Genomic DNA, 19071 nt, shown 5'->3' with positions numbered 1-19071 from the left:
GATAAATGCAGTTTTTTAAGTTCTTTAAAGCCTCCACTCCATTTGTGACATGCTGTATGTACAAAGAGAGCAGCAACTAGCCATATGACTTTGCAGCCATTCACAACCTTTCTGTTCTTATTTCCCTCTACTGTAAAATGAATATCTGGAATAAGTTGGTCCTTAAAATCTTTCCTAGTTTTAAAACATGATTCTTGAAGCTGGGATTACAAAGTGCAATATATCATACTTCAAACAAGTGTATGGCGTTAGGCAACAGTGCCCCCTAGAGGTTCCCAATGAGCTCTGGCAGGCCAGCCTTGTAGTTATCTGAGAATGTCTGAGATCTTGCCTTCACAATAAGTTTGACAATAACGCCTGTCAGGACACATTATTTAATTAAGCGATATGTAATTTATCTATTGCCATAATAATGCTGCCTAACAAATGACCACAAGACTCAGTAGCATATAATCAACATTTATTTTTGCTCTCAAGTCTATGGGTCAACTGGGCAGTTCTGCTGATCTTGTTACTCTTGGCTGGGACTGACTCGCATCCCTAATACTCAGCTGACTGTTGGCTGATCTAGGATGGCGTTGCCAGGATGACTGGTTCTGGTCCAGATGATCTCTCATCCTCAACCGGTTAGCACAGGCTTGTTCTTGTGGAGGATACGGGATTTCAAGAGAGAGCAGAACCAAGTGACAGTAAGGACTCTTGAGGTCCAGACTCAGAAACGACATACCATCACTTCCACCACATACTGTTGGCCTAAGAAAGTCAAAGAAAAATCAGCACAAATTCCAGTGCTGAAGAAATAGGCTTCATCTCTTGATGGAAGGAGTTGCAGAATCACATTATAAAAGGACATGAATATGGAGAGGGATGGCAAATTGGTGCCATTTTAAAAATCAATCCACTGTATAGAAATCATTTACAGTCGGGATTTCAGGAAGCTCCAGAAAGATCTGATAACTATTTTCAAGCTTTGATTTGAGGGTGCAATTAAGTGGGCTCAGTGTTAGGGCTAATTATTTCATACTATTGATGCAAGGTCTTTTTGAGTATTCTACCCAATGCTGAATGAATTATGAGGTTTTCGAGTCCAGCTAGTGGGAATAGGCTCTATTCTTGGTTTGGTATGAAAGTTCTATATAAAAAAAAGATTAATGTTCTCTTTAATCTTTTGAGGTAGTCCTTTCGCTGACCTTGGGCAGTGCATGAGTGCACTGATCACCACTCAGCAAGATTTTGGGGGTTCCCTCATTGTTCATCATTTTCTCTGGTACTCTGATCTGTGAAGTTTAGCCATCTTGACTCAGCTCCAGCTCCTCAATTCAGGGAATCTGCCAGATTCTTCCTGTGTTCTCCTATACCACAGCATGGAAACTCTCTCAAGTTTGGTGGTTTTTTAATTTGTTTACTTTTCTCTCAGGGATTATGATGCTGTGTTGTCTAATATCCAGCGTCCTGAAAATGATTGTTTCACTGGAAATAGTATACATTTTATTTTCTAACTTTTTGTCATTTCAGATGGGAGAGGTGAATTGAATTCATTACACTGCTTGGCTTGAAGTGAAAGTCTCTAATTTTTAGAATTTAGTCTTAGGAAATATGGGTCTCTAAAGCTCTAAAGGTCATAGATGACCTAATTTACAGTTGAAGATAACTTTATATAAATGTCAGATTATATTTGAAAATATATATATCTCCTGTTCATCCAATTGACCTTTTATTCCTCCTTTTCCTTCTTTTCTTATGGTATTTAGCATTTCATCACAGTTTGGCCCTTGATCATGTCTTACTTTTTGTTACATTTTGATTATATCATGTGTGCAAGTGTGTATGTTATCTGACCAGTGATAGTGTATAGGTCTTAAATTTTTGGAATGTATCTTATCTTTCTCCATGTTCCTTACCACATGTATAACATTTTAGAATTAATGATGATTGATAAATGATGATCATTTTCTGTAAAGTGAGATTCCAGATCTGAAGATTAATTTGATGAGGTTTACAAAGGGCTTTGTAGAGGAAATGTGCAGGGCAAGTAATGGTGTCTACAGCTTTGTTGTCAATTTTGGTTTCAACTGTCTCCACCAAAATTAGGTGTCATATAGTTTGAACACAATTTCTGTTGCATTAGTTAGTTGCAACAGAACATACTTAGGAAAATACTCCAGGCTGACATGAAGAATGCTTCCTAAACCTCAGAGCCTGCTTTGGCTCTGAGTTTGGTGATGTTGTTTTCTTTTTCTACTTAGCAACCTGGAAAATCACAATTCAAAACTTTATGAGATATGGGCAGGACACAGTGGCTCAGCAGGCAGAATTCTCGCCTGCCATACTGGAGACCCAGGTTTGATTCCTGGTGCCTGCCCATGCAAAAAGAAAAAAAAAAACAAACAAAAAAACACAACTTTATGACATATGAACTGGATACTTTCAACATACTTGATGAGTGCGTAAATTTACTGAAAGAGATTCATATTTGTGGAATAAACCTTTCTTCATAAAGTTAGCTTGCAATTAATTGTATGTAGTTTAACTGATTTGTGTATCTGTGAATTGTCTTCCTATGCTGGCTCCTTCCAGTCACTTCATTTATGAGCTGTTCTCTCTTCCCTATCTCATCACCCATCATTTATAACATATAATGGTAGGGGGAGATGTTACAGAAAGCAACTGCAATAAAACTTAGAATAAACATAATTAGGGAGGATTAAATGTTGCAAAACATCACAGTATCTTCTAGAGTCAGACTTGACAATTTGAGGGATCATCTGAGCAATTGCTTTCTTTCTTTAGCATGGATGAGTTATAGTTAGCTATATAGTTATGCCTATCAAAACAATGGAATTAATTTTAGTGGTTTTACACGCAACTTTATTCAGATGCAGTTTTTTTATGTACATGTAAAAGAATTGCATGGAAAATAGTGAATTCCATTTTACTTTGAGCAAATCTTAATGATCTGAACTCAGTTTTCTGCAGCTATTTGGTTATACTGCTTATATGTCTAATACAACATTTTATTTAAAATAAATTTTCCTTTCTATTGTCACTATTATGGTGAAAGTGAAATGTGTCACATTTTTTTATTTTAGAATAATGTGTGTGATTTATGACAAATTTGAGAGATTTTAAATTTAAAGCTTTTGGAAGTTCTTTAAAAGAAGTGGAAGAACTGTGATGCACATATGGATGACTATTAGTTTTTTGCTATTCTGCACGCAAGAGTAGATATAATTCTTCCTGCTTAAAAAGCAAATATATACAAAACTCACAGAAATCTATTCAACTTTGCAGATCAATATTTGCAATAAAATTTAGCAGAGAACTTGTACAGCTATAGTCATGAATTCCTAGAATAAAATCAAGGATAACCCTAGTTATTGTTCCAAAAACTTAATCCTCTTTTTATCCAGTTAAATTCTAATTATTTATAACAATGGGTAACATTTTGAAATAGAAGTTTTTTTTTATTATTAATTAACGGAAAAAAAGAAATTACCCAACATTTAGAAATCATACCATTCTACATATGCAATCAGTAATTCTTAACATCATAACATAGATGCATGATCATCGTTTCTTAGTACATTTGCATCGGTTTAGAAGAACTAGCAACACAACCGAAAAAGATATAGAATGTTAATATAGAGAAAAAAATAAAAGTAATAATAGTAAAAACAAAACAAAACAAAACAAAAACCTATAGCTCGGATGCAGCTTCATTCAGTGTTTTAACATGATTACTTTAAAATTAGGTATTATTGTGCTGTCCATTTTTGAGTTTTTGTATCTAGTCCTGTTGCACAGTCTGTATCCCATCAGCTCCAATTACCTATTATCTTACCCTGTTTCTACCTCCTGTTGGACTCTGTTACCAATGACATATTCCAAGTTTATTCTTGAATGTCGATTCACATCATTGGGACCATACAGTATTTGTCTTTTAGTTTTTGGCTAGACTCACTCAGCATAATGTCCTCTAGGTCCATCCATGTTATTACATGCTTCATAAGTTTATCCTGTCTTAAAGCTGCATAATATTCCATCGTATGGATATACCACAGTTTGTTTAGCCACTCGTCTGTTGATGGACATTTTGGCTGTTTCCATCTCTTTGCAATTGTAAATAACGCTGCTATAAACATTGGTGTGCAAATGTCCGTTTGAGTTTTTGCCCTTAATTCCTTTGAGTAGATTCCCAGCAGTGGTATTGCTGGGTCGTATGGCAATTCTATATTCAGCTTTTTGAGGAACCGCCAAACTGCCTTCCACAGTGGTTGCACCATTTGACATTCCCACCAACAGTGGATAAGTGTGCCTCTTTCACCGCATCCTCTCCAGCACTTGTCATTTTCTGTTTTGTTGATAATGGCCATTCTGGTGAGTGTGAGATGATATCTCATTGTGGTTTTGATTTGCATTTCTCTAATGGCCAGGGACATTGAGCATCTCTTCATGTGCCTTTTGGCCATTTGTATTTCCTCTTCTGAGAGGTGTCTATTCAAGTCTTTTCCCCATTTTGTAATTGGGTTGGGTGTCTTTTTGTTGTTGAGTTGAACAATCTCTTTATAAATTCTGGATACTAGACCTTTATCTGATATGTCATTTCCAAATATTGATTCCCACTGTGTAGGCTGTCTTTCTACTTTCTTGATGAAGTTCTTTGATGCACAAAAGTGTTTAATTTTGAGGAGTTCCCATTTATTTATTTCCTTCTTCAGTGCTCTTGCTTTAGGTTTAAGGTCCATAAAACCACCTCCAATTGTAAGATTCATATATCTCCCCACATTTTCCTCTAACTGTTTTATGGTCTTAGACCTAATGTTTAGATCTTTGATCCATTTTGAGTTAACTTTTGTGTAGGGTGTGAGATATGGGTCTTCTTTCATTCTTTTGCATATGGATATCCAGTTCTCTAGGCACCATTTATTGAAGAGACTGTTCTGTCCCAGGTGAGTTGGCTTGACTGCCTTATCAAAGATCAAATGTCCTGAGATGAGAGGGTCTATATCTGAGCACTCTATTCGATTCCATTGGTCGATATATCTATCTTTATGCCAATACCATGCTGTTTTGACCACTGTGGCTTCATAATATGCCTTAAAGTCAGGCAGCGCAAGACCTCCAGCTTCGTTTTTTTTCCTCAAGATGTTTTTAGCAATTCAGGGCATGCTGCCCTTCCAGATAAATTTGCTTATTGGTTTTTCTATTTCTGAAAAATAAGTTGTTGGGATTTTGATTGGTATTGCATTAAATCTGTAAATCAATTTAGGTAGAATTGCATCTTAACTATATTTAGTCTTCTAATCCATGAACACGGTATGCCCTTCCATCTATTTAGGTCTTCTGTGATTTCTTTTAGCAGTTTTTTGTAGTTTTCTTTATATAGGTTTTTTGTCTCTTTAGTTAAATTTATTCCTAGGTATTTTATTCTTTTAGTTGTAATTGTAAATGGGATTCGTTTCTTGATTTCCCCCTCCGCTTGTTCATTGCTAGTGTATAGAAATGCTACAGATTTTTGAATGTTGATCTTGTAACCTGCTACTTTGCTGTACTTGTTTATTAGCTCTAGTAGTTTTGTTGTGGATTTTTCCGGGTTTTCGACGTATAGTATCATATCGTCTGCAAACAGTGATAGTTTTACTTCTTCCTTTCCAATTTTGATGCCTTGTATTTCTTTTTCTTGTCTAATTGCTCTGGCTAGAACCTCCAACACAATGTTGAATAATAGTGGTGATAGTGGACATCCTTGTCTTGTTCCTGATCTTAGGGGGAAAGTTTACAATTTTTCCCCATTGAGAATGATATCAGCTGTGGGTTTTTCATATATTCCCTCTATCATTTTAAGGAAGTTCCCTTGTATTCCTATCTTTTGAAGTGTTTTCAACAGGAAAGGATGTTGAATCTTGTCAAATGCCTTCTCTGCATCAATTGAGATGATCATGTGATTTTTCTGCTTTGATTTGTTGATATGGTGTATTACATTAATTGATTTTCTTATGTTGAACCATCCTTGCATACCTGGAATGAATCCTATTTGGTCATGATGTATAATTCTTTTAATGTATTGTTGGATACGATTTGCTAGAATTTTATTGAGGATTTTTGCATCTATATTCATTAGAGAGATTGACCTGTAGTTTTCTTTTTTTGTAATATCTTTGCCTGGTTTTGGTATGAGGGTGATGTTGGCTTCATAGAATGAATTAGGTAGTTTTCCCTCCACTTCGATTTTTTTGAAGAGTTTGAGGAGAGTTGGTACTAATTCTTTCTGGAATGTTTGATAGAATTCAGATGTGGAGCCGTCTGGTCCTGGACTTTTCTTTTTAGGAAGCTTTTGAATGACTAATTCAATTTCTTTACTTGTTTGTTGAGGTCATCTGTGTCTTCTTGAGTCAAAGTTGGTTGTTCATGTCTTTCCAGGAACCTGTCCATTTCCTCTAAATTGTTGTATTTATTAGCATAAAGTTGTTCATAGTATCCTGTTATTACCTCCTTTATTTCTGTGAGGTCAGTAGTTATGTCTCCTCTTCCATTTCTGATCTTATTTATTTGCATCCTCTCTCTTCTTCTTTTTGTCAATCTTGCTAAGGGCCCATCAATCTTATTGATTTTCTCATAGAACCAACTTCTGGTCTTATTGATTTTCTCTATTGTTTTCATGTTTTCAATTTCATTTATTTCTGCTCTAATCTTTGTTATTTCTTTCCTTTTGCTTGCTTTGGTATTAGTTTGCTATTCTTTCTCCAGTTCTTCCAAGTGGACAGTTAATTCCTGCATTTTTGCCTTTTCTTCTTTTCTGATATAGGCATTTAGGGCAATAAATTTCCCTCTTAGCACTGCCTTTGCTGCGTCCCATAAGTTTTGATATGTTGTGTTTTCATTTTCATTTGCCTCGAGGTATTTGCTAATTTCTCTAGCAATTTCTTCTTTGACCCAGTCATTGTTTAAGAGTGTGTTGTTGAGCCTCCACGTATTTGTGAATTTTCTGGCACTCCGCCTATTATTGATTTCCAACTTCATTCCTTCATGATCCGAGAAAGTGTTGTGTATGATTTCAATCTTTTTAAATTTGTTAAGACTTGCTTTGTGACCCAGCATATGGTCTATCTTTGAGAATGATCCATGAGCACTTGAGAAAAAGGTGTATCCTGCTGTTGTGGGATGTAATGTCCTATAAATGTCTGTTAAGTCTAGCTCATTTATAGTAATATTCAGATTCTCTATTTCTTTATTGATCCTCTGTCTGGATGTTCTGTCCATTGATGAGAGTGGTGAATTGAAGTCTCCGACTATTATGGTATATGAGTCTATTTCCCTTTTCAGTGTTTGCAGTGTATTCCTCACGTATTTTGGGGCATTCTGGTTCGGTGCGTAAATATTTATGATTGTTATGTCTTCTTGTTTAATTGTTCCTTTTATTAGTATATAGTGTCCTTCTTTGTCTCTTTTAACTGTTTTACATTTGAAGTCTAATTTGTTGGATATTAGTATAGCCACTCCTGCCCTTTTCTGGTTGTTATTTGCATGAAATATCTTTTCCCAACCTTTCACTTTCAACCTATGTTTATCTTTGGGTCTAAAATGTGTTTCCTGTAGACAGCATATAGAAGGAGCCTGTTTTTTAATCCATTCTGCCAATCTATGTCTTTTGATTGGGGAATTCAGTCCATTAACATTTAGTGTTATTACTGTTTGGATAATATTTTCCTCTACCATTTTGCCTTTTGTATTATATATATCACATCTGATTTTCCTTCTTTCTACACTCTTCTCCATACCTCTCTCTTCTGTCTTTTTGTATCTGACTCTAGTGCTCCCTTTAGTATTTCTTGCAGAGCTGGTCTCTTGGTCACAAATTCTCTCAGTGACTTTTTGTCTGAGAATGTTTTAATTTCTCCCTCCTTTTTGAAGGATAATTTTGCTTGATATAGGAGTCTTGGTTGGCAGTTTTTCTCTTTTAGTAATTTAAATATATCATCCCACTGTCTTCTAGCTTCCATGGTTTCTGCTGAGAAATCTACACACAGTCTTATTGGGTTTCCCTTGTATGTGATGGATTGTTTTTCTCTTGCTGCTTTCAAGATCCTCTCTTTCTCTTTGACCTCTGACATTCTAACTAGTAAGTGTCTTGGAGAACGCCTATTTGGGTCTATTCTCTTTGGGGTGCACTGCACTTCTTGGATCTGTAATTTTAGGTCTTTCATAAGAGTTGGGAAATTTTCAGTGATAATTTCTTCCATTAGTTTTTCTCCTCCTTTTCCCTTCTCTTCTCCTTCTGGGACACCCACAACACGTATATTTGTGCAGTTCATATTGTCCTTGAGTTCCCTGATACCCTGTTCAAATTTTTCCATTCTTTTCCTGATAGTTTCTGTTTCTTTTTGGAATTCAGATGTTCCATCCTCCAAATCACTAATTCTATCTTCTGTGTCTTTATTTATTTATTTATTTTTTACATAGGCAGGGACCGGGAAACAAACCCGGATCCTCGGTCATGGCAGGCAAGCACTCTTACCTGCTGAGCCACCGTGGCCCTCTTCTGTTTCTTTAAATCTGTCATTGTACGTATCCATTGGTTTTTCCATCTTTTCTACTTTGTCCTTCACTTCCATAAGTTCTGTGATTTGTTTTTTCAGTTTTTCTATTTCTTCTTTTTGTTCAGCCCATGTCTTCTTCATGTCCTCCCTCAATTTCTCGATTTCCTTTTTGAAGAGGTTTTCCATTTCTGTTCATATATTCAGCATTAGTTGTCTCAGCTCTTGTATCTCATTTGAACTATTGGTTTGTTCCTTTGACTGGGCCATATTCTCAGTCTTCTGAGCGTGGACCGTTATCTTCTGCTGCTGGCGTCTGGGCATTTAGTCAGATTTCCCTGGGTGTCGGACCCAACAAGGTTGTAAGATTTTCTGTGAAATCTCTGGGTTCTGTTTTTCTTATCCTGCCCAGTAGGTGGCGCTCGTGGCACACGTTTGTCTCACGTGTTTGGAAGGGATCCCCCCCGGTCACCGTTCTCCGCGGCCTGGGGATTTCCGATCCAATTCTCTCAGTTGGTTCGGGGGGCCGTGTGTGGTGGGGGCATCAGCCGCCGCGACTTGAGGGGACCCTGTGGCTCCTTTATTAATTTCCCTATTGGTGTTTGGTTGGACCCAGTCCCTGCCACTGTCAGAAATTCCCTTCTCTCCCTGGAGGGGTGTCGGTCGCCGGCTGCAGCGGGCCCGGGGAATTCGCCACCGGACCAGGAAGCCGCCCGCGGGGGAGGGGCGTCAGTCACTGGCCACCGCGGCCTGGGGAATTCGCCACCGGACCAGGAAGCTGCCCACGGGGGAGGGCCACCACGGCTTGGGTAGCCCTCTGATCCGAGACTCTTAGCCAGTCCAGGAAGCCGCCCGCAAAAGAGGGGCGCCGGCTGCCGCGGCTTGGGAAACTTGCCACTCCGAGACTCTCAGCCGGCCCGGGAAGGAGGGAGGGAGGAGCTCCGGCCACCACAGCTGCAGCTGCTCGGGGAGTTGCGTGCTGCTCGGGGATCTCACCGCAACCGAGTCTCGTAGTCAGACTAGCCAGTCCAGACTGGGGTACGCTGTGTGTCCATTCCCTGCCGTGGCCCCGGGAGCTGTTCTGCACTGTTTCTGTTCACCTAGTAGTTGCTCTGGAGGAGGAACTAAGACGCACGTACCTTACTAAGCCGCCATCTTGGCCCCGCCTCCTCTGGATTGAAATAGAAGATTTTTGATTTACAGTTTCAAGTACATGCACATTCTTTTTTTAGTTAGGTATTGCATTTTAATCTTTTATATCGACTTGAGTGGTTATAGGATATTAATAAAGGTTTATTTTATGGCAATTACCAATTTTAAGTATTTTGGTCTCATCAAACATTATATCTACATGCAATTATGTAACCAATATTTTTTATATAACTTTTCAGAAAATGGATGCCAACTTGAACATGAGAAAAAGGACAAATGCCTTGGTTCACTCTGAATCTGGTGTTGACAAGAAACCTGATATGGGAAACTACTCAAGCAGTTCTTCTACAGTTCAGGAATCTTCTGGAACCACATCTCAATCTTACTTAGCTTCTAGCCCAAACCCATTCAGCAGTGCAAATGCAGCTGAAACTATATCTGCTGCAAGAACACTTTCATCTGCTTCTCCTTCCACTGCTAGTCAAGCTGCATATGTGTCCCAACAAGCGTCAGTTGGATCTGCTTCTGTCCACCATGTATTTGGATCAAGACTAGAGCGTATTAAGACCACAGTTAATCTCATAGGGACTTCGGGGAAGTTGTCAACCACTACTCCTCCTTCAGCTCCACAACCTTCTGGGTCTGGCACAAGTAAAATAGACAAATATGCCCGGATTCTCTTTCCAGTCACATTTGGGGCATTCAACATGGTCTATTGGGTTGTTTATTTATCTAAGGACACTATGGAGAAATCAGAAAGTCTAATGTAGTTTTGTAGCTATAGTAGTTTCCTAAAAGATGATGAAAAGAATGTCTTTTTAAATGTTTATAAAGATAAACCTTTATTCTTTACTAAAATAAAAACTTTATGTATATTTTCCATTTTAAAATAAATGTACACCACTAATTGGGAGAATTAGTTTTTTCTTCAGTGAAGAGAAAGCAATTCATCTTCCTTCTTGAATCTATTCCTCATTTGAATGAGATGGAATGCTGACTAACTTGGAAAGTTGGGACAAGGGAAATAGGGCTATTTAAGAGAAATGATGCATATCTGTGCATTGAAATTTGAAAACAGACTATGACATTTTAAAATATACACTACAGATATCAAAACAGCCACCCTGAATTTCCCAGTGGCAATGCCCTTAATCAGAACTGTTTATTGGGTATCAGATGCAGTGACCTTTGGAGATCCTGTTACTACTTGCAAGCAAAGAACCTACCTATTTAAACAAAACATGGATTTGAAAAAGATACAGAAACACACACTGACCAAAAGAGTGAGAACTCTGCTACATCAAAAAGTAAAGGCATAGGCCAGGGAAAATGGGTCCCCTTTTATATACTGGCCAAACAGTACTTAACCGTTGACTTGAGAATCTGTGCTCTAAACCAAAGTTTAACTCGTATAAATTCTTTTTGATAGTAATTCTTTCAGTCATGTATTCATTCAACATGGTAATTCAGATCCCTCTGTGTTCCCACCACTACACTAGGCACTGTCACTCTAGGAGAGCTCTTTTGCATTTACCTACATTATTACTTGAACAGTGAAATAGTCAGTGCATGCTTAGGAACCATAAATTAGCAGAGAAAATTGCATTCTTTTTAGAAAATTTGTTTATATTATGGCAGCATATTCACAATATTTATTTTCTCCATGTTAATGGAGGATAATCAGTATATTTGATCCCAAAGCCACTTTTGAGATAAGTAAACAAGTACAACTTTGGCAATTGGCTTTGAAAATATAATAAAAATATTCTACAGATTATTCTGTATGTGAAAAGCACCATGTATCTGAAAAATTCTGAGCAGTGTAAAACCTGACAGATTACGTGCCTCGAATCTGATCAGATTCACAGAATAGAAGCATCAGAAGCAGGTATTCAACACGAGCCCTTTAGATGCTTTTTCCGAAATAGATCTGTATTGCCTGGTGAGATGCTAACCTTCTGGAGAACTTCTGTGCCATCGCTCTGTATTTCTGAACAATTTCTGGGTTTGTATTTCTAGGAGTTTGTGGAGGGTTTCATAATTAAGGTGAGTATTTTTAAATTAAAGGAGCAGCAAAGGAATGGAGAAAAGAAAAAAATTCGCAGCCAAGGGGCAGGATGCCGCTGACTCTGATATACAGTTTAAAAGGATTTTCATGTAGTGATTTTTCTTTTTCATTAGGTAGACTTAACAACTTAATGTCATTCCTTGCAGCTATTTTACGAAGCTCAATCCAGATCTCATTTTTTGTTTTTTGTGGTTTCCAGATTTTTCTTCTGTGTCTGTCTACCTGAACTGGGGTATGTGTGAGTGTATGTTTTCTAAGTGTTTGGGGTAACATTATGATAGTAATTGCCTCCAAGCAAACAGGATTTCTTATTTTTTAGAAAAGAGCTGATATTAATTTATTGACATTGACGTTTAGAGTTGTTACATTTTCTCAGGATAGTTGTATATGAGATCTGTATAATGTGCAAATGCCAATTATTAATTGTTAGTCATATCTGAGTATTGCTTCTTGGCTGTCTCTCCAGGTAATTCATAGAATCAGCACATTCCAAAGCTGAAAGGTACTTTCAAAATCAGCTAGTCCAAACCCTTCATGTATAAGTTGAGGCCCAATAAATTTGTATATATTGTATATATTTAATAAAGAGTACTTGCATAAACAAGCTTATCATAAATTAATTCATGAATGTGAATAGACTTCCAGGCTGAGGACAATGCTTGAAATTGTGGTTGGAAACTTTGATGTTTTCATTATTCTGATGAAATGGCCTTATTTCTTTGATGAGGATCATTTACTTCTTGCTTATTTATTGATCTGTTTTTAATAGATATTCCATTGGCTTTTCTTTTAATTGTTCTGTAATCTTTATAGATTTTAAAGAAATAAAAATAAATGAATTTAGATTTGTAGGCTAAAGATCCAGGTGAACTGGTATTTTTTTTTTACATTTGTACATGAGGATGATTTTAAAATATATCAGGTGACCAAATAAACATCAAGGCAATTATCGAAGAATTCCTAATTGTTAATTTGAAGATGAAATTGACCAGAAAGTTCAATCATTGGTATAGTAAAGAATTACTTAATTTGTGTACAGTGTTAATAACAATGTATGATTTGTTATCTCTTACTGAATGTTAACAAATTCATTCAAGGCTAAATTCTTTATTTTAGTCATTATTTCTATCTTTCTAGGACCTCAGAGGTACATTAAATGAAACACTTTTGTGAAAAAACAGTCACTTTAAAACATTATAAAATCTCAGAAGAGAAACTAGAGTTGTCCAAAGTCCAGGTAATTTCTAAAGTAGTATAGTTCTGGCCAAGAATGGTACATTTGTATGTCTCTATCATTTAGAGATTAAATCTATAGTTGTTTCATTTAGTACAAGTATCTATATTTTGGATTTCAGTTCCACACTAACTGCTACATTATTTCTGATTTCCTCCAGGTATGATTAGGTATAAAACTGTATTTACATGATTAGTTAGCAGTTAAAAATGCTTTTCATTTGTGCATTTATACAGTACTTTGAATAATGCACATTCTAATTGAACCCCAGATATCTGAATTACAGGAGGCAGATAGCAGAGTCACCCTGTTTTAGAGATGGAAGTGAGTCACAGAGAAGTTAGTTACAAAGATAAAAGCACAAGGACTGGAATGAGCTTTGAAATGCAATTTTTTAATCACTTCACTCTAGCACAACATTAAAATTTGTGGCTTATTTTACCCATGAATTGGTTAACTTTGCCTGACCTAGACAAACATCCATTCTCTCCCCTCCTCTGTTTTCCACTGATCCTCATTTCTAGATTTACGAATAATCTCCAGTGGAAAAGCACCAGGTTATGAGAAAGGTCACCTGAATTTTTCTGACTGTACTGAGGTTTTACATGAGGCACTTAACTTTCTAGACCTGAATTCTTATTTATAAAAGGTAGGGGATAGAATAAATGATCTACAACATTCCTCTAAATTTTAATATTCTCTAAATCTTATAGTAGACCAAATATAATCATATTCTTGCAATAGATATACTCAGAACTTTGTTCCATAAATAGACAACTAGAGAAAAAAGTCCATTGTGTTCCACTAGTTACTTTAAGCCCATGCTTCACCTCAAACTAAGGTTATCTTGCCCCTCCCCCCTTTTAACGAACACTTTCTGTTTATAAGAGTTTTTTTCCTCGTGGAAGATTTTATTCTCTACAGACTAAAGAATATTGGTTATTTTGTTTTGTGGGGTTTTATTTCCCCCTGCAAAATGGGCAGCTATCCATTGCTGGGTATAGTGCTGGTCGTTATGTATTCAGAGATAAATGAATACTAGCTTGCGTCTTTTGGGTCATTCACAATGATAGTGATAGTGATGAGAGATGTGAAGACAAATGATATAGACTATTTTAATTGTTTCAGTAGTATGGAGCAGGGCTGGGACTAAGGCGATGCCAATGAGCACTCATAATGTTTGGGCACAAAAATGTAAGTGGGCACCCCAAAACCCAATAATCATGATATCAGATTTAAATGCAATTAAAAAAAAGACTAATACAAAAATCCATGATAAGCAAAATGCCTAAATTTTAAATAAAGATTTGATCATCAGTAATTTTCCATTGACTTCAGCATGGCATTGATATAGAGGGTGGATCAAGGATGCACGTAAGTTTGTTGCTGGAGAGGAAAGGAGAGTGGTGGTTTGGAAAGTTCTACAGAGATGATATTGAACTGAATTTTGGATCGCAGGTTGGATTTGAACATGGATGGAAGCAAGTTGTTGAATATCTTGAAGAATAATAGCATAAAAATTTATGAGTTTGCTTCCGTATTAAGAGATTAAGAGATCACCGATTGCTGTGTGAAGTGTGGGTTGAAGGGCTATGAATTTAAATGTAGTGCAACAAATGAAGTCTCATTTTTCTTTTCTCTCCCAGTTGAATTTTGCCTCCCATTTCTTTTTTTATTTAACAACAATGTCTTCATTGTCATTTGTAAAAATCATATCTGATCATTAAAAATCAAAACAAGCATTGAAAATTTGGGGACTCTCAAAATCCCATCACACAGGAATTGCTAATATTTGATGTTTATCAATGCGAGGTGCCTTTTGTATCTGTTTTTATAGAAGAGTAGAGTAATTAAAAGAGAATTTTATAAACATATGATTCATATATACCATATATATTATTGTTAAATTAAAGAAAGCATTAAATTTAATTTTAACTGAATTTAAGATGAAAATACTGAAGTAAAAGTAAGGAAATTGCTAAAATTTAGATAGTTTCTTCAAAGTAAGAGGCTCAGACTTTATTTTAGGAGAATTTTCTTTTATTTTATGTCTTAAAATTTTGTTTTCTTTAGGAAACCAAAAAAGTGCTTAGGAGTGCTAATTATGTTTCGCCTATGTTGCCTCTATGCACTACTTATAATATTCTCTGCAGTCACTTTTGGGTCTTTATTCTAAATTTTTTTAATAATTTACTGAACACTGTCAATCATAACTGAGTTTTCAGTTATGTTTATTCTGCTTTGTAACTTCTAATGTAATTTTTTAATCCATAATGATTTCTCTTCTTTCTTCTCCATTGCTTTCTTGGTCTCTGCCATTTAATGTTTCATTTCTTTCTGTTTTTATAATTTTTTTATTGAAACATTTTATCTCTTCTCTGAGCTTGTCACTGTATATTAGTGAGATTATGTCTATAATTTGTTGTGGGTACAGAGAATTAATTATGTATAGTTTCTTATTTTATGTGGTCTTTTTTTCCTCCTATATGAAAGTTCTCATCTCTCTCTCTTTTTCCCTCTGCCTATGTTCTGGGATGGTTTCTTTTAATTACTACTGAGTGAAGACAGCTTTTTACTCAACTACAGTGTGGGAAGTGATTGGGGGTGAGTTAGTTTAACCCACAAATTCTGCTATTTTAATTTCATATTTTCAAGCCCACCTCCCCAAATCTGTTATATCTTCTGCCCTGAGGCCATATTTGGTCTCTATTTTTGACATTCAGGCAGTCTGTGTAGTTCCTTATGCAAAACTATTTCGTTTTAGTCTCCCTGTGTTGATATTGTTCCAGTGATTATTGCTCCCTCCTATTCCCTCTCCCCTAATTATATTATCAAGAAGGCTATTTCCTAATTATCAAAGATGGTAGCCAATTATACTTTTCCTCTCCATCTTCTACCATTTAGGAATATGTAACTGGAATTCTTTGAGGAAAGTTTTGTTTTCTTCTTGTCCATTCACACTCTATCTCATAGTCACATCAAACAATCTTTTGAGAACTTCTCTGGACTTTAACACTTACTTTTAGTGACATCTATATCTTGTCTAAGGTATGTGCAAATGTCTCCATATTTGAAAATTATTGACTATACAGTTTGCTAATTATGTGCATGCTTTTGTTTTTGTTTTTATCAATCTTCCATTTCTGTTATTTTTAGTAAGGACTTCATTAGAGGGGAGTGAATTACAAATGCTTTTAATTCACCATCTTTAATTGAGCATCCTTCTGGTTTGGTAATATCACCATACATCACTTGCATTTCCTTTAGATCCGTGGCTGGACTGAGTGTCTTTTACTGATACGATAATCAAAGCTGTGGCTTTTACTTTCTGCACATCTAGTGCTCCTGAAGTCTGGCATCTGAATTAAACCAGCCATATGGTACCTCAAAGTACTGGAAAGGCCTGGAGCATTGATAGAAGGAAACTTGTGTACAAGGAAACAGCTCTTGTATTTTCCTGGGTTAAAACACCTCTTGCATTTTCCAGGCTTTTCTTTAGTTTCCTTTAGGGAATTCCAGAGTTTATTCCTGTGGGATTGTTTCCCTTTCGTTCTTTTTTTCCCTTTGATATCTTGGCTTCACTTTTCAGCTATGAATTTCACTCTTTGTACTGATTCTCTTACACTGCTTATATTTTCAGTTTATCAATGGATTAGTAGAGTATGCAGTCCTTTGATTATGATGACAAATCATTTTAAGCTCTGTTTTAATAATTATTAGTTGAGTGGAAATTAAGAAAATGTTAATGCATTCTTTTTTTTTTTTTTTTTTTTAACATGGGCAGGCACCGGGAATCAAACCCGGGTCCTCTGGCATGGCAGGCGAGCATTCTTGCCAGCTGAGCCGCCCTGGCCCACCCCATGCATTCTTAATAATAAACGTTCCTGGTCTCAATAATTATTTCTGTTAAAAATAAAGGGAACATGCATCTGTGAAATAAAAGTGCTTTTGAATCAAAATGATGCTCTTTCCTTTTACTGGTGACAAGCATCTATACTTCAAAATGGAGAGATAGAACTACACAAAAAGAAATGTATGAAAACTCAGGAGTATTATTTTACTTATGAACACGTAATTTTATTGAAAGTGTTAACTTTGGATAAGGAATTATGCAAAACAAATATATTTGAAATGTTACCAACTCTCCAGGGTACAGCTGCATTGACCATATTATACAGAATATGGAATAAATTAAATATATTGTATTTTCACCTCTAAAATTTCAAGGTATTTATAATTACCTGTGTTTTTCTACTGTATATATTTCAGCTAGTGTTAAGTATACAGACTTTTTATCACTTCTGCTTATTTCATGTTAATAGAGTTGTTATAAATTATAACCTATTTTGGAAATATTTCCCTGAAATGCATTGAGATTTTGGCATGTGTGTATTGGAAAGCATAAACAAATGGTGTCAACAAAATATTATTTAAAATAAGGAGATGATGTGGATTTGTATTGATAAAGACCTTTCTTGTACTTTAATAAGATCATGTAACGTGAGGTTTAATGGATGAATTTTTTTAAATACGAATCTATAGCACCTCTTTCATACAATATTTTTTAATTCATTTATTTATATAATGCCCTAAATATGTCTCATTTTTATTCTTGCTATATTATTAATTTTAAAAGTCTGGAAAATATATGGGACAAAATTATGTTGATGGTAATATAGGATCTCACCATCTTACCAATGACATAATAGTATTTTTAAAGGTAATTTAAATATGCAAACTGGGCTTTCATGGGTGTCTACATAAATCATTACTTAGGATGAATAAAGAACATTTTCTTTTGGGGAAGGAAAAAAATCTCTGATAAAAGAAAATGTATATTATTGCAATTAATTAACCTTTGACTGACATATCCATTTTCAGTCTTGTATTTGTGAATTGAAGTCTGCATTCTGTCTTTGCAGATGTTTCTGAAATAAGGTAGTATGTTGGCTTGTCATTTTAGTGATTATGTATATTGTCTGCTAATTCAAATATACAATAAATCAGGGCTTTCGTTTTTCAAGAGACTAATTATTATTGATTGATAAGGTAAGGTTTTATGATTTTAAGGGATTTTCACTAAAAAAATGAATTAAAATGCAGACTTCATCTAGTCATACTCTATGTGATAAGATACTAAACGACCATGTTTTGAAATAGGTTACATTTTCCACTGGTTTATATTTAATGATGAAAATTCCTTAGTAATTCATTTGATGCTGAAAACGCTGAGAGCTCTAAAAGAAATAAAATCTTGTCTTTGTTTTAACTGGAGTGCTGCAAAAACAACTGAGGAATATAAATGAAGTTCTCCCTCTCAATGAATAATTTTAAATTGTTTGTTTAGTAGCACAATTTAAAATGATGCATATTTCATCATATCATACAAAATAAATTTGGTTTATACTTTGTGTGCCATAATTTTGTTCAATCAGAACAGCAAATGTGAAGTGTGGATTTGAAATAGTTTAAAAGTTTTCTAAGACATATGGGTCTGCTATGGAAAATGTGGTTTCCTACAAATTACTTATTTCTTGAGCTTGTAACAATCACATTTGACCCTCTGAAATTGATGAAACAATACTAAGATCATTACTCTGGTATATTATATTGAAGAGCACATTGTAATTTGATTTTAGTTTTTCAAATTTGTTTTGAAAGAAGTGACATAAAATTTGAGTTAGCAATTTAAAATAATAAATAACGTTTTGATGCTGTCCCTTTAAGCAAACTTTCTTTGCTTCTCTAAAAACCAAATTTATTATTCATGGTAATAAGCTTTCTTTTCTGCTTAAAACAAAATGTATATCTATAATAAATGATCATAATATTGTGGAATAATTCAGTTCTGAATTTTTCACTGGAAAGAGCCTCTTTAAAAGAATGATAATTTAAATTTCTGTAAAATTTAATCCAAGATATATGTACATTTTAAGACAAATGCTCTGGAGCCGAACTCTGGAATCATTAAAACCATTAATCTATCTAATGCATTTTTCTATTTAAATTGAAAATAATAAACACAAATATCTTTGGAATATTGTTTTGGTTTCAGAATATTTTTCTTCCTATAAACATCCTTC

General features: G+C 35.3%; 1 protein-coding gene across 1 annotated transcript in view; it reads left to right on the top strand.

Annotated features, from left to right (window-relative positions):
* The window catches only part of GABRA4 (gamma-aminobutyric acid type A receptor subunit alpha4), a 92837-nt gene extending 82381 nt beyond the window's left edge, over window positions 1-10456 (top strand). The window contains exon 9 of the mRNA XM_077137132.1: window positions 9926-10456. Coding sequence (XP_076993247.1) covers window positions 9926-10456 — 531 coding nt within the window. The remainder of the gene's footprint in view (window positions 1-9925) is intronic.
* The last annotated feature ends 8615 nt before the right edge of the window (window positions 10457-19071 follow it).

The sequence above is a fragment of the Tamandua tetradactyla genome, chromosome 19 (assembly GCF_023851605.1).
Source record: "Tamandua tetradactyla isolate mTamTet1 chromosome 19, mTamTet1.pri, whole genome shotgun sequence".
In the NCBI taxonomy this organism is placed as follows: domain Eukaryota; kingdom Metazoa; phylum Chordata; class Mammalia; order Pilosa; family Myrmecophagidae; genus Tamandua; species Tamandua tetradactyla.
Note: the sequence above shows the minus strand (reverse complement) of the source record. Positions and strands in the feature narration are given on the sequence as shown.